Below are 12,184 nucleotides of genomic sequence, written 5' to 3'. Positions count from 1 at the left end.
AAAAGCCATCCAAGTATGCTTCTTGGCGTTGGCCTCACCTATTGCCTCCAGTTTGGTATCATAAATGGTCTCTCGCCATTGTGGGCTGCCAGCTAACCCTCCGGATTAGCTACTGCTGTATTCCTTGGGCCACGTAGGGACCAAATTGATCAATGTCAACACACACATTGTAGCAGCCAAGCAGGATTTTATAATCCAAAGAATAGAAAAAATTCAGCATAGCATAGAAACACGTATCTGGATGACTAATCCTAGCTAATGCACGAAAATAAGCCAGTCCCAAGGGACAAAAATAAACCCGTAGAAATAATCCAGTCTCAAAGGATAAAAATAAAGCCTGACATCTACATACATCTAAAATGGAGGCTCAGCTTATACAAAACTCTTCATTCACCGGTCACCACATGGATGCCACAAAACTCTCCACCGTTATCGGGTCTGAGTATGGTCAGATGTATACAATCTTACCTCCATATACATACATATATACATACATAAACATATAATCTCCATTTGCCATGTGGATGCCATGAGGGCCCCACCATTATGGAGTCTGGTTATGGTCGGATATATGCAGTCTTACCCTCCCGTGCAGAGGCATTTTCGTATTTCAGATCCATATATGCAGTCACCATTTGCCACGTGGATGCCATGAGGCTCCCACCATTATGGAGTCTGGGCATGGTTGGATACATACAGTCTTATCCTCCCATGCGGATAGGCATTTTCGTACTTCATATCCATGATACCTAGTAAAGCAATCTTACCATTTCGCCAAGACTCATCCTTAGCTGTTTATGTTCCATACCTTGAACAAAGAACAAAAAATTATATGATACCAAGGTGACTCGTATATCTCAGCAATGCTGTCAAGTTTTTGTTTCACTTACTGTTATTGTGCAGCAAGGTTGATATGAACTTCATGAGGTGCGAGAGCCGGTGACTCGACAAAATGAATATTTGGATCCCTGCAGAAGGCAAGTTATCATATATTAAACTCAATTCCAAGGATTTAACTCAAATAAAGTTCTGTAAGAAAATAAGAACCACTTACCGCGCTTTCTAGCCAGATACGAAAAAGGCTTCTCAAAATTGTAATTGCTCTCAGCAGAAATTTCATGGTACCGGAGATTCTTCTTCCTGTGCAATGTAACCACATTTGCTTTCACCTGCCTGTTTTTTACATCAACCTTGTTTCCACAGAGAACAGTAGGAACATTCTCACTAACCATGAATACAACCAGATATATCAATCAACAAAATCATGGCAAGAGTAGTGGTAGAAAAATACTGAGCACAGAAAAATAGTTGCAGATTTTTTCATAGCTAACTGACAGAGGTCCCTATGGCATGTGGGGACATTTTTGTATGTAAAACTTGCAGTGACATCAAACATGATAACTGCACACCGGTCATGGATGCTGTTAACGGAATGATGGCCAGTTACAGTTATAGCAGCACACCTGGGGTCGATGCAATTCAACATATGAAGTAGAGAGCAGCAGTAATTCTCTTGATCAGCCAATAAACCAACAGAGGAAAATGAAAAGGCCAGAGTCTCAAACACAGGTACTACATAGAGTTTTGTCAGCAAAAGCTCAACAACATACCAGGTCTAGGAACTAAAAAACAAAAAATATCAATCAACAAGACACCGATAATTCGGATGAAATAGGCAAAGCAACTGCTGTATTCTAAGCATCCAAATTATCTGGAGTAGAAAAACAAGCAACATGTCATGTCCAAAGCAGAATGTAGTCACTATCGTTCCAGTCAAACAAAATCTCACGATAGATATTGAACATACAAAACAGAGAGAGGATTGACAAGTCACTTAAAAGACTAACTGACAACAAAAATTATAAAGCTTCCCAGAGGACTGATCACAAAGTCCATAAATTCTACATTGTTATCAGCAAATTCAAAGACTTTAATCTATAATCAATAATAATATAAAGGTAGATAAATTGGTAAAAATATAAATGCATACATGCACATGTACATGGCAGGTTACTTATTTCAAGCCCCCATGTAGAATGTACATCTAGTTCAGCAGCACATAAGCAGCAAAATAGCAATTGCAATGCAGGTGCCACCACTCTCATATGATTATTAGGATCTCACTCCAAGAGGCAGAAATTGTTTCAGACGCAAAATGCCGAAAGAGACTGTCACGCCACGAATCAACACTGAAATCACAAAGGCATGCATGTAAAGTCAAGTTTTCTTCACATCTACTAACATAACAATAGAATCATATGACATTGTGGATATTGTGAGAAGCAAGATCCAGGAACCAAAACATTTGCTATTGCATCCATGTGCACAATATTAACAGGGCAGACAGCAGGATGCAAATAATTAGTACAAGCACAAATAACAGTTAGCAAAAGAATATTAGAAGTAGCCTGCATGTTTGAATTCACATTTTGAACATTCATGAAATTATTGATATTATTTTTGTAAGAATAAAACATTCAATTGGGTAAAGGTTGTCAGATGAGGTGACCTCCTAATACAATAACATACAAGTTACTATCTGAAACTCAAAATTGTGAACTATAAAATAAATTCAAGGTACTTCCTAACTGAAGCCAGATGGTGGGCTCCCTACCTTTAATGACACATAAATCAGCATGTGCATATAGCATATACATACTCCTTTTTCATCATTATGGCATCATTAAACCTATTTTTCACACTTAACTCAAGAGATCAAATTCCACAAGAACAAGAAGAGCAGCTACAGCATTGCTCACACTGCAGCAGCCAGCACCCAGAAAGGAGAAGGAGGACAATGAGAGTTATGGGGCAGGAAAGTAGCACCAAACAATGTGGAGGGACACAGCAAACACTGTTGAAGAAAAAGGAAAGAAGGAAAAAGAGAAGGAGGCAAGCATAACAGAGGCTAGCAAGCAGAACAAAGGAGGAAAATGGAAAACAGGGGCCGCATGGCTAGAGGAAGAAGGAACAGCAGTGAAAGAAGAGGAAGAAAAAATCAGAGGAGAACAAGAAGATGAAGACTAGTCTGAAGAAGAAGAAGAAGGAAGAAGAGGAAGAAAAGGAGAAAGAAAAAAGTTATTCCAAAATGAATACACCAAGGTTCCCAGAACCGGAATTGGGATCCATGCCAGCCGGCCGACGGTACGGATCGGTACTAGTCCATACCGTATCGGACCGCGCGCGAACCGACACAAGCCAAGAAGTAAACCAAGAGGAGGAAAAGAGAGAAAGAGAGAGAAATAAGGAGAGGGGGCAGAGAAAGAAAAGGAGGAAGGGGAAGCCCTCGGAGAGGCCACCAGATGGCCTCCGGCTGACCGTTGTGGCCGCCGGACGGCACACTCCACGCACATGACGCACTCCACAATGCCCCTGTTTCACGGTCTTTTTCTAAAAAAAGTCAGAAAATCGTGAATCCGGTAATTGATTTGCCGGCTTTACTATTTCTGACTTTTTTTAAAAAAAAAATCAAAAAATGAAGCCGGCGATGAGTTTGCCGATTTTACTATTCATCGTCGTTTTTAAAAAATGCAATGAAGGAACATAGTCGCCCCTATTCTGCAGTCGCGGCTCCGTTCGCATGGTTTTCACCGTTTGGTGGCCACGGCGGCCACCGCAAAAAGTCCGGCGACCCCTCCGTAAGCTCTGCCTCCCTTCAGTGCTCCCTCTCTCTCTTTCTTGCTCGTTAAAGTCCTATCGGACAACGGTCGAGCCGCGGAGGCTTCCGCGGCCCTTCGATGGCCACAGCGGGCCACCGCCGACCTCCAGAGGTGTCTCTTCTCTGTCCCTCTCCTCCTCACTCTTTCTCTCTTCCTCTCTTTCCCTCTCCCTCCTTCAGAATACCGTCTTCGCCGGCCGAACCATGCCGGTTCTCCGCCGATCCGGCTCGGTACGGGGTGTACCAGCCGGTTCAGTCCGGTACAGAAAATCTTAGAATACACCTATCTGGGTCGGTGGTAATCTTCGCTGCTTTACCCCATTACCATATGGGGCTCATATAAGAAAAGAAAGGAGAAAATAAATCTTAATGTTTAAGTGGGCTTGGCCGACACAGACTGGCCAAATTAGGTGCCAACAGCCATCCTTAAAAAAATTTACCAAGTTTGTAAACATAACATAATATGAGTCATGTGTATGTGTATTTTAGAAGGAAGACAATTCACAGCCTTTGAGGTTCATCTGGACAAATATGCACATTATCATAATTATGGAGAGAGAGTGACACTTGTAGTGTGGATGTAATGGGCTTTCCATTGGTTGCTGCCATATATGGCACTCGCCTTTCTCAATTTTTCTTACTTTCACTAGCATTTCTTAATTTTAATCAAAATGCTGTCTATGTAAGCTAGTTTGCACGGTACATTACAAAATATGTGCATTAAAAGAAGAAACAAGATGAAAATTACAAAGATCAATATATGTCTAAAAATTTTGGTATCTCAGTTAGTAAGCCAGTTCCACTAAAAGCATCCTGACACAAGCAATTCCTGGTAAGCAATAGCAAGCATGGCATGCTTAAATAAAAGCAGTAATATTGAAAAAGACTGCTAGAGACTTTGAACCAGATAAAGAGCTAGATGCCATAATTATACCACACTCCTTTTTACTTGAACAACTGCATGGGAACAGTAAACTAGCAAGAACAGATGGGCCACACACTCAAAGAACTATTTAAAAATGGAAGTTAAGCAAACAAATGCATCCAACAGCAACTCATTGATAAACTTAACATGATGATTCATAGGAACATCCATAAAATTCAGACCTTGAAATGGTAGTTGCAACCATCATAAAGTATCAAGTATATTTTGTATCATCAGCAGCAAAATAACATTTTCCTTTTTCATTTAGAAGTAGCAAATGGTTGCAAAAGCCACAGTCAGTTGACTGAGTAATGACAGCTGGTAGACACTGGACATCCATTTTGTCAAATAGGAAATTGCTGGTTTTGCAAATCTGTGAAAACCTAAAACTGAATAACAATTGGTGCTTGCAAATGAAAACCCAAGATCAATGCATAATCAAAATAGACTCTAATTCATATTAAGATTTAGCAACAGCAGATTTCCAACATTAAACTACTTAAGGTATTAAGTGATATTTGAAATTATAAGAAAATCTCTGTGCCTGATATTATAGAGAATGAAATATATGCATCAAATAACTTGCTAGTAGACATCTGGTCAAATGTGCAATGCAGAAATGGTCCACCACCAAGATGCAATGACAATGGTCATGATCCAGCATGCAGTGCATATGAAAGTTCATGACAAACCTACATCATGACATATGCTTTTCATGATAATGAAGCACATCAGACTCATAAATCGCAAAAGTATAGAACCAAATTTAACCACTAAGTACTCCAGTCCACGGACGAAGCAAATTTCACAAAATGTCTGATACTGCATCCAACAAATAACCATATCTAAATTATGAGACCACATAAATTCTATATGAAAAATCAATATAGCCCAGAATGCAGCACATTCATAGTAAAGCAGACTCTAGGGGGAAAAGGAATACAACCCCCTCACACAAAAACTACAATGTTAACAAAACCCACATCCACGGCAACAAATATAGAGAAAAAAAAAAAAAAAAACAAGACAAAGTATACCTAGAGTGAAACTACAGGGAAGAACAAGAAAATATAAAAAAGTAAAACAAGATCAGCAGCAATGACTGACCAATATCCATTCCTTAGCCCACCAAACTTCGCCTGTCCCGCAGTATCCCAGCGGTAGAACCGGATCTTCCTGCAGTTGGTGTGGAAATCCAAGGGATGGACTTCGACAACAATAGGAGCTTCAGAGAAGCCAATAACTCCATCAAATTAAATGATAATGACAACGATAATAACACTAGTAGTAGTGCTAGTAGTAATAAAACAAGAACTTATATTTCTTGGGGTATCATAAATCTACGTTCGTATTTCTTCTCAAATTCCCGGTAAGACGCCTCTTGACGACGGTCGTATTCCCTGCAGCATATTGGCAGATTACGGGGCTTCTTAAAAAACAGTTCCTTCTTGTCCGATCAATCAGCCGGGAAAAAAAGAAGAAACATTACCATATAGACAAAGGATTAAGAAAGAGTCAAGACAAAGAAGTTTTATCACATAAATAGATCAATGGAAAGAAGATGGCAGTAGAGGAAGAGGTAATAAAGAAAAATAAGTAAAAAGGAAATAAAAAGAATGAAGCGTCACCTGTCCCACGGTCCCCAACGATTAGGAGCTTGAAGTAAGGGTAATCCTGCGTCTTCTGCTTCGGAAGCACCTGCAACACACACAAAGGATATAAGAACGCAAGGCAAGAAGAAGAAGAGATCAAAGATTGGAAGCGACCCTAAGAATCCATCCACGAAAAAGAGATGGCACGCACGCCAATATGACGACTAAATCCCTCATACTGACCCGAGAGAGATCCCTAAAACCTAGAAAAAGAATGTAATAGAAGAGATTAGAAAAGAGAAATACCATCTTTGTTTCTGATCTCCTCCAAAGACTCGAAGGCTTCGAAGGATTCCAACAAGGGTGGGTGGAGGTTTTTCTTCTCTCGGTGCTCTGGTTCACCGCGCGGGAGTGTCGGAGAAGAAGAGAAAGAAGGATCGAGGGTTGGGAGGTATATACAGGGCGGGCCTCGCTTCAATCTAACGCTACCCTCTGAAGCGTTCGGTTTAGCATGTCGCGGTTCTCCCCGCCGTTTGATCCAATCCCGCTCTCGCCCAAAATCAAACTCCAGCCGTACAATATCTCTGAGAAATATTCCTGATGAGACGCGAGGGGGTACAGAATTAAATCATGCAAGGTTCGCATGATTATTTTAATGACGTCAGCTGCATCAGGTGTGCCGGCCCGGTTGAAGATGGACGAGAAGAGATTCTTTGTGCGCTCACGCATGAAATCAGAACACGATGCAACAAAAAATAATTTTTTTCATCAATTTTATGTCTAAATCAAGATGATGCATATCACCATAAGCATAGATTTTTATATAAAATTTTTTATGCACCGCATGTGGTGCATAAAATTATGCACCATATATGATGGTTGGATCACTCATAAGATCTGATTTTTTTTTTTTCACTATCTTATTGATTCTGTGCGTGATCCGTGATGCGTATTTCTCTGTACCACATACATGGTGCATAAAGAATTGCACACGATCTTAGTCTCGGCCACACCTTCTGTCGCTGGCCCAAAGTAGAACTAACTGGACCTTCTGTCGCTGGGGTGAAGTGATCGACTTCCTCTTTATTCCATAAAAAAAGGCACTAATTCAGTGATTCTTTAACATCATACTGACGAGTAGCAGAAAGTTTGTAGCTGTGCTTGTGCTTGCAGCAGCCTGGATACATGACTCGTATACGAGTGAAAACAAACAATACAGGACCATCACGGTCATAGAACTAACTCGTTTTATCAACAATTTAGACATGTAGGTACGCTAGGTCAAGAACCGGCCCATCTCTTATATTCCCACTTTCTTGTGACAGATGATATATATGTATCCTTTTATCTCTGAAATAAAATGAACATATTGGTTGAATAAGATGATCATGATATAGTGTATTGGACACTTTTTTTTGATAAAATTTACTTATTCACATGTTTTGTTCTATGTTTATATAAATATTATGAGAGCGTGCTTGTATGCTGGGTTGTTTTCTGAAAAACTATGATGAAAATACTTGGTCCGGAAAGACAGGTCTATTGGTGATATAGTTTTGAAGAATAAATATTCAGTTGCGAAAGATTAGTAGTGTCATCACGAGGCTCTTCTGATTAAATAGCTTTCCTTTCTATCGCTTTTCCCTCGCAACTTTCAAAAGAAAACCTCGGGGACCATAAGATTTCCCGACATCTACATGTAGGCTCTAATGAAAAGATCATGTACAGTCTTCTTCAACAAATGCTGGTCCATGCAGGAGTCATTCAACGTTGACCCAGATGGTGCAACTAGATCAAATTATGATTTAAAAGAAGACGAAGAGGAAGAAACACATGATCTCATCCCGCTTGTTTCGATTAATAAGCCGTGTCAGCTGGATAAAGAAGAATTATTAGGTTTTGTTGCATTTATGAATAAACATCCAGATTTGGTTATCCATGTTTAGGTCTAATAGCTGAAGTTTTTAGAGTTAATTGGTTAATTACCAAAATATCAATGCGTATTTTTTTTTGAATGTGATGAATCTAAATCCTCTTTCGTGTAATTATTTGTTTAGGATCTGTTTGGATGATTGGATTCAAAATTCTATGGGATTCGTAATCCAACTATAAAAAATATTAGATTATAAATAAGCTAGGTTCTATATTTATAAGTATCTAGGATCATTTTTGAGTGGGCTGTCCCGAATCCCGTAGGGGAAAAAAATAACCTCAGCAAGTCATTTTTTTCTCCTTATGGGATCCAAACTAGCCCATTCAAAAAGTAATTCTGGATACTCATAAATAAATGACCTGACTTGCTTATAATCCATTATTTCTAATGCTTGGGCTGCAAATCCCATAGGATTTTTCGGCCCAATCATCCAAACAAGCTTTTAATGATTATTTGACCCTTCACATGCAGCCCGATGGAGTCATTCTTTATTCATATGCATGATTTAGGCCATACCTTTCCCATAATTGCCAACCAAATCGAATGATCGAGGCATAAATAGACTGGATTGGATTGGATTATACCTAAATCTAACTCCAATCCGAAATATTTTAGATTTGAAAACTTGGCTCCAAAATCAAATCAAATATTCTACTAATCCAATCCAATTCAGTTTGAAAAGTTCGGATTGGATTGGATTGGATTTTGAGACTTTTATATACATTAGACTGTAATTTGAATTATTATTCAAAAGCAAGTTATATGAATTTGAAACATATACTATTTATAAGTACTCTACAATATCGTCGTACATTTAATAATTAATATTATAATAGCAATAGATAAGAAATAAAATATATAAATTTTAATACCAAAGGACTCAACAAGTCACGCTATAATAATATCATGTCGAAAATATAAGTTCTAGATTTTCAAAAAAAACTATATCACCAAAATATAATAAATTCTATAACATCTAAAAGAAACTAAACTTGAAAACACACCCATCTATGTGTGTGTGTGTATATATGTTGGGATAAGTCAGCCGACCCCCGACTCCGACTCTACATCGATCGCACAAGCACGCTACACCGACTCATAGTCGGTCAACTGACCGACAGTCAGCTATTATCGACTAACAACAAATGACTTGATCAACCTTCAACCGAAGATCATCAGCATATCAGAGTTATCAGTCGATGGTCATTCAGATCTTCTATCGACTTATTGCTACCGACCAACATACAGTCAGCTTATCTGTCCAACATATCCTAACTGTTGTAAATGGTTATCAACTACATGTTATCATAATTAGTAAAAATTAATGACCCACTAACTCCACAATAATTTCTTGATAATTTAATGCCATAAAAAGCAGGATCACGTGTTCGACAGTTACATCAAAATTATCTATAAAAGGAGGGTAGGTGAACAGCACCGATAAGATAATTCTAAGCCAAAGCTCTGCTACTCTAAATATTCAAATCTACTGTTCACTAATTTTCTCTCTGACTTAAGCATTGGAGGATCTCCGTCGAACATAATTTCGATCTGTGAGGATTCATGTTTGCAGGTGCTCTTCACCGATGAACAGACGACGAGGAAGTTGGCCGCAACAGATTGACACGCCAGGTAGGGGCAAAGAACTACAATCAACCATGCCGAAAATCAGAGCCTGGCATTCATCTGGATCGATGAGGCACTCTTCCCACCGAAAAGATGCTCCTCCCCCACCTCCGATAGCAGAGTCTAGTTCCTCGCATCCTGTGGTCACCATGGATACAGAGATTGCTGCACTAGTGCACCAGATGAACGTTTTGATGGAGGTAGTCAAAAGCTCCAACATCAATAAACTCAGCAGCAGCAGCAGTCGCCAGCAGAGCAACCGGTGACACAGTTGGTGCCATCCAGGCACAGCCGCCATCCTCTGCGATGATCACCTTTCTTCTCTTCGGAGCGATCATCTCGACGCTCCCATCAAGAAGGACAATCACATTCTCGACACTCTCATCGTGCTACCCATCATTCACGGCGTTCCCCCTCTCCTTCCCATTTACATAGTGTTAGGAAGGAGAAACGATCGCGGATACTTTCTGTCTCTCCTTCGAGCTCGTCGGGGGGTTCCACCCCCGAATTTTTTCAGCAATGATGGTTAGATGACTATGAACGCAAGTTTCGAAAAATTGACCCCCGACTTGTCCGACTTCAAGTGGAAGGTCGGAAGTCCTCTAGTGACTACGACTTTCACACTACACAGCCTCTCTCTCAGCACATTTTGGATGAGCCAATTTTGTCTCAGTTCAAGATGCCGCAAGTGGAGCCATACGATGGCTCCACCGACCCAATCGATCACTTAGAGAGTTATAAAACTCTCATGATGATCTAAGGGGCAACCGACGCCCTCTTATGCATTGGCTTCCCAGCAACTATTCAGAAAGCTGCTCAAACTTGATATTCTGGGCTTTAGTCGGAAAGCATTGACTTTTTCGAGCAGCTCGAGCATTCTTTCGTGGTCCACTTCAGCACAAGTCGAAGGCCTCCAGGAACATTCGACAATCTCTTCTTAGTCAAACAAGGTGAGACAGAGATATTGAGAGACTTTGTGGCTCGTTTCAATATAGTAATGCTTGAGGTTAGGGACTTCAATGAAGACCATGGCTATATCAGCCATGAAGAGGGGTCTGAGGGGATCAAGATTCGCCTACTCTTTGAACAAAACTCTCTTCCGGACCTATGCTGAACTTTTTGAGCGTACGTATAAGTATATTCGTGCGGACAAAGCTACTTCTGATCGATGTCAGATAGAAGATAAGGGTCAGAAGAAGAAACAGAAGAAAAGTGAAGCTCTGGCCGAATCAAGTCGGCCATCTCTCAATAAGTGAGCTTCACCCCGATGATGAAGTCTGAAGCTGAATTATGGCAGGTATGACTCCTACACTCCTCTTTCTGCTCCTCGTGCACAGATCCTAATGAAGATCGAAGGAGCAGAATATTTATGATATCTCCCACCGATGAAAGCACCATCAAAGAGCTGAGACAGGAAGAAGTATTGTCAGTTCCATCATAATCACAGTTATGATACCGAACAGTGCATCCAGTTCAGGGACGAGATAGAAGTCCTAATTCGACGAGGCTATCCGAGAAGTTTCGAAGAGATCAACCGACTCAATCTCTTGCTAACCGACAGTCTCAGCTGCAAACTGAGGAAACTATCAATAATCGATCGATTGCAGGAGTAATCAACATAATCTCCAGATGACCAAGCTGGGGGGCAACTTCCGAAGAAGAGTCGGGGAAGAGGCGACAACTCAATAATGTAATAACTTTTTCGAAAAAAGATGCTTGAAGAATACAAACTCCCCATGATGATGCTGCCATTATTTCGACAATGATAGTCAATTATGATGTAAAAAAAATTCTTGTAGATAATAGAAATTCAATAGATGTTTTATTTTACTCGATTTTTTTTTGAATGCGACTATCGACTGATCGACTCAGAAGAGTCTCGAAGCCATTAGTCGGTTTCACTGGGGATACTATTACTGTGGAAGAAAAAATCTCTCTTCCCTTAACCATGGAAACTGAACCACAACAGAGCACTGTTCTTATGACATTCACAATTGTCCGAGTTTCTTGAGCCTATAATGTCATACTCGGACGATCTAGTCTTAATACATTGAGAGCAGTGGTCTCAACATACCATCTACTAGTTTGATTTTCGATAAAAATGAAGTTGGAGAGATGCATGGAGATCAATAGCTCATCCGATGCTGCTTCTTAGTCTCCATACAAAATAATAAACCTGAAGACTCTCTGCCCATCGAGAAATTGGACCAAAAAGAGAATCAGGAGAGGGGTGAACCAGCTGAACAACTTATTTCTATCTTATTAAAAGAAGAAGATCCTGAGAAAATAGTTCAAATTGGATCACAGTTGTCTAATCCAGAACGACAGTAATTAATAAATCTACTGACAACAAACGTCGATATTTTTGCTTGGTCGGCTACCAATATGTCGGATATTTTTTCAGAGGTAATAACTCATCGGCTCAACATCGACCCAAAAGTAAAGTCGAT

General features: G+C 40.0%; 1 protein-coding gene across 1 annotated transcript; it reads right to left on the bottom strand.

Annotated features, from left to right (window-relative positions):
- Positions 1-269: 269 nt before the first annotated feature.
- On the bottom strand, positions 270-10,032 carry LOC140859389 (uncharacterized). The gene is made up of 8 exons (XM_073261039.1): positions 9,693-10,032; positions 6,482-6,772; positions 6,212-6,281; positions 5,928-5,983; positions 5,691-5,808; positions 1,055-1,224; positions 891-968; positions 270-808 (listed from the first exon to the last, which is right to left on the bottom strand). Exons 1-8 carry the CDS (start codon positions 10,030-10,032, stop codon positions 750-752), a joined length of 1,182 nt encoding a protein of 393 aa, XP_073117140.1. The 3' UTR covers positions 270-749.
- Positions 10,033-12,184: the final 2,152 nt, after the last annotated feature.

This window comes from Elaeis guineensis, chromosome 7 (assembly GCF_000442705.2).
Source record: "Elaeis guineensis isolate ETL-2024a chromosome 7, EG11, whole genome shotgun sequence".
In the NCBI taxonomy this organism is placed as follows: Eukaryota; Viridiplantae; Streptophyta; class Magnoliopsida; order Arecales; family Arecaceae; genus Elaeis; species Elaeis guineensis.
This window is presented reverse-complemented; position numbering and strand designations above follow the sequence as displayed.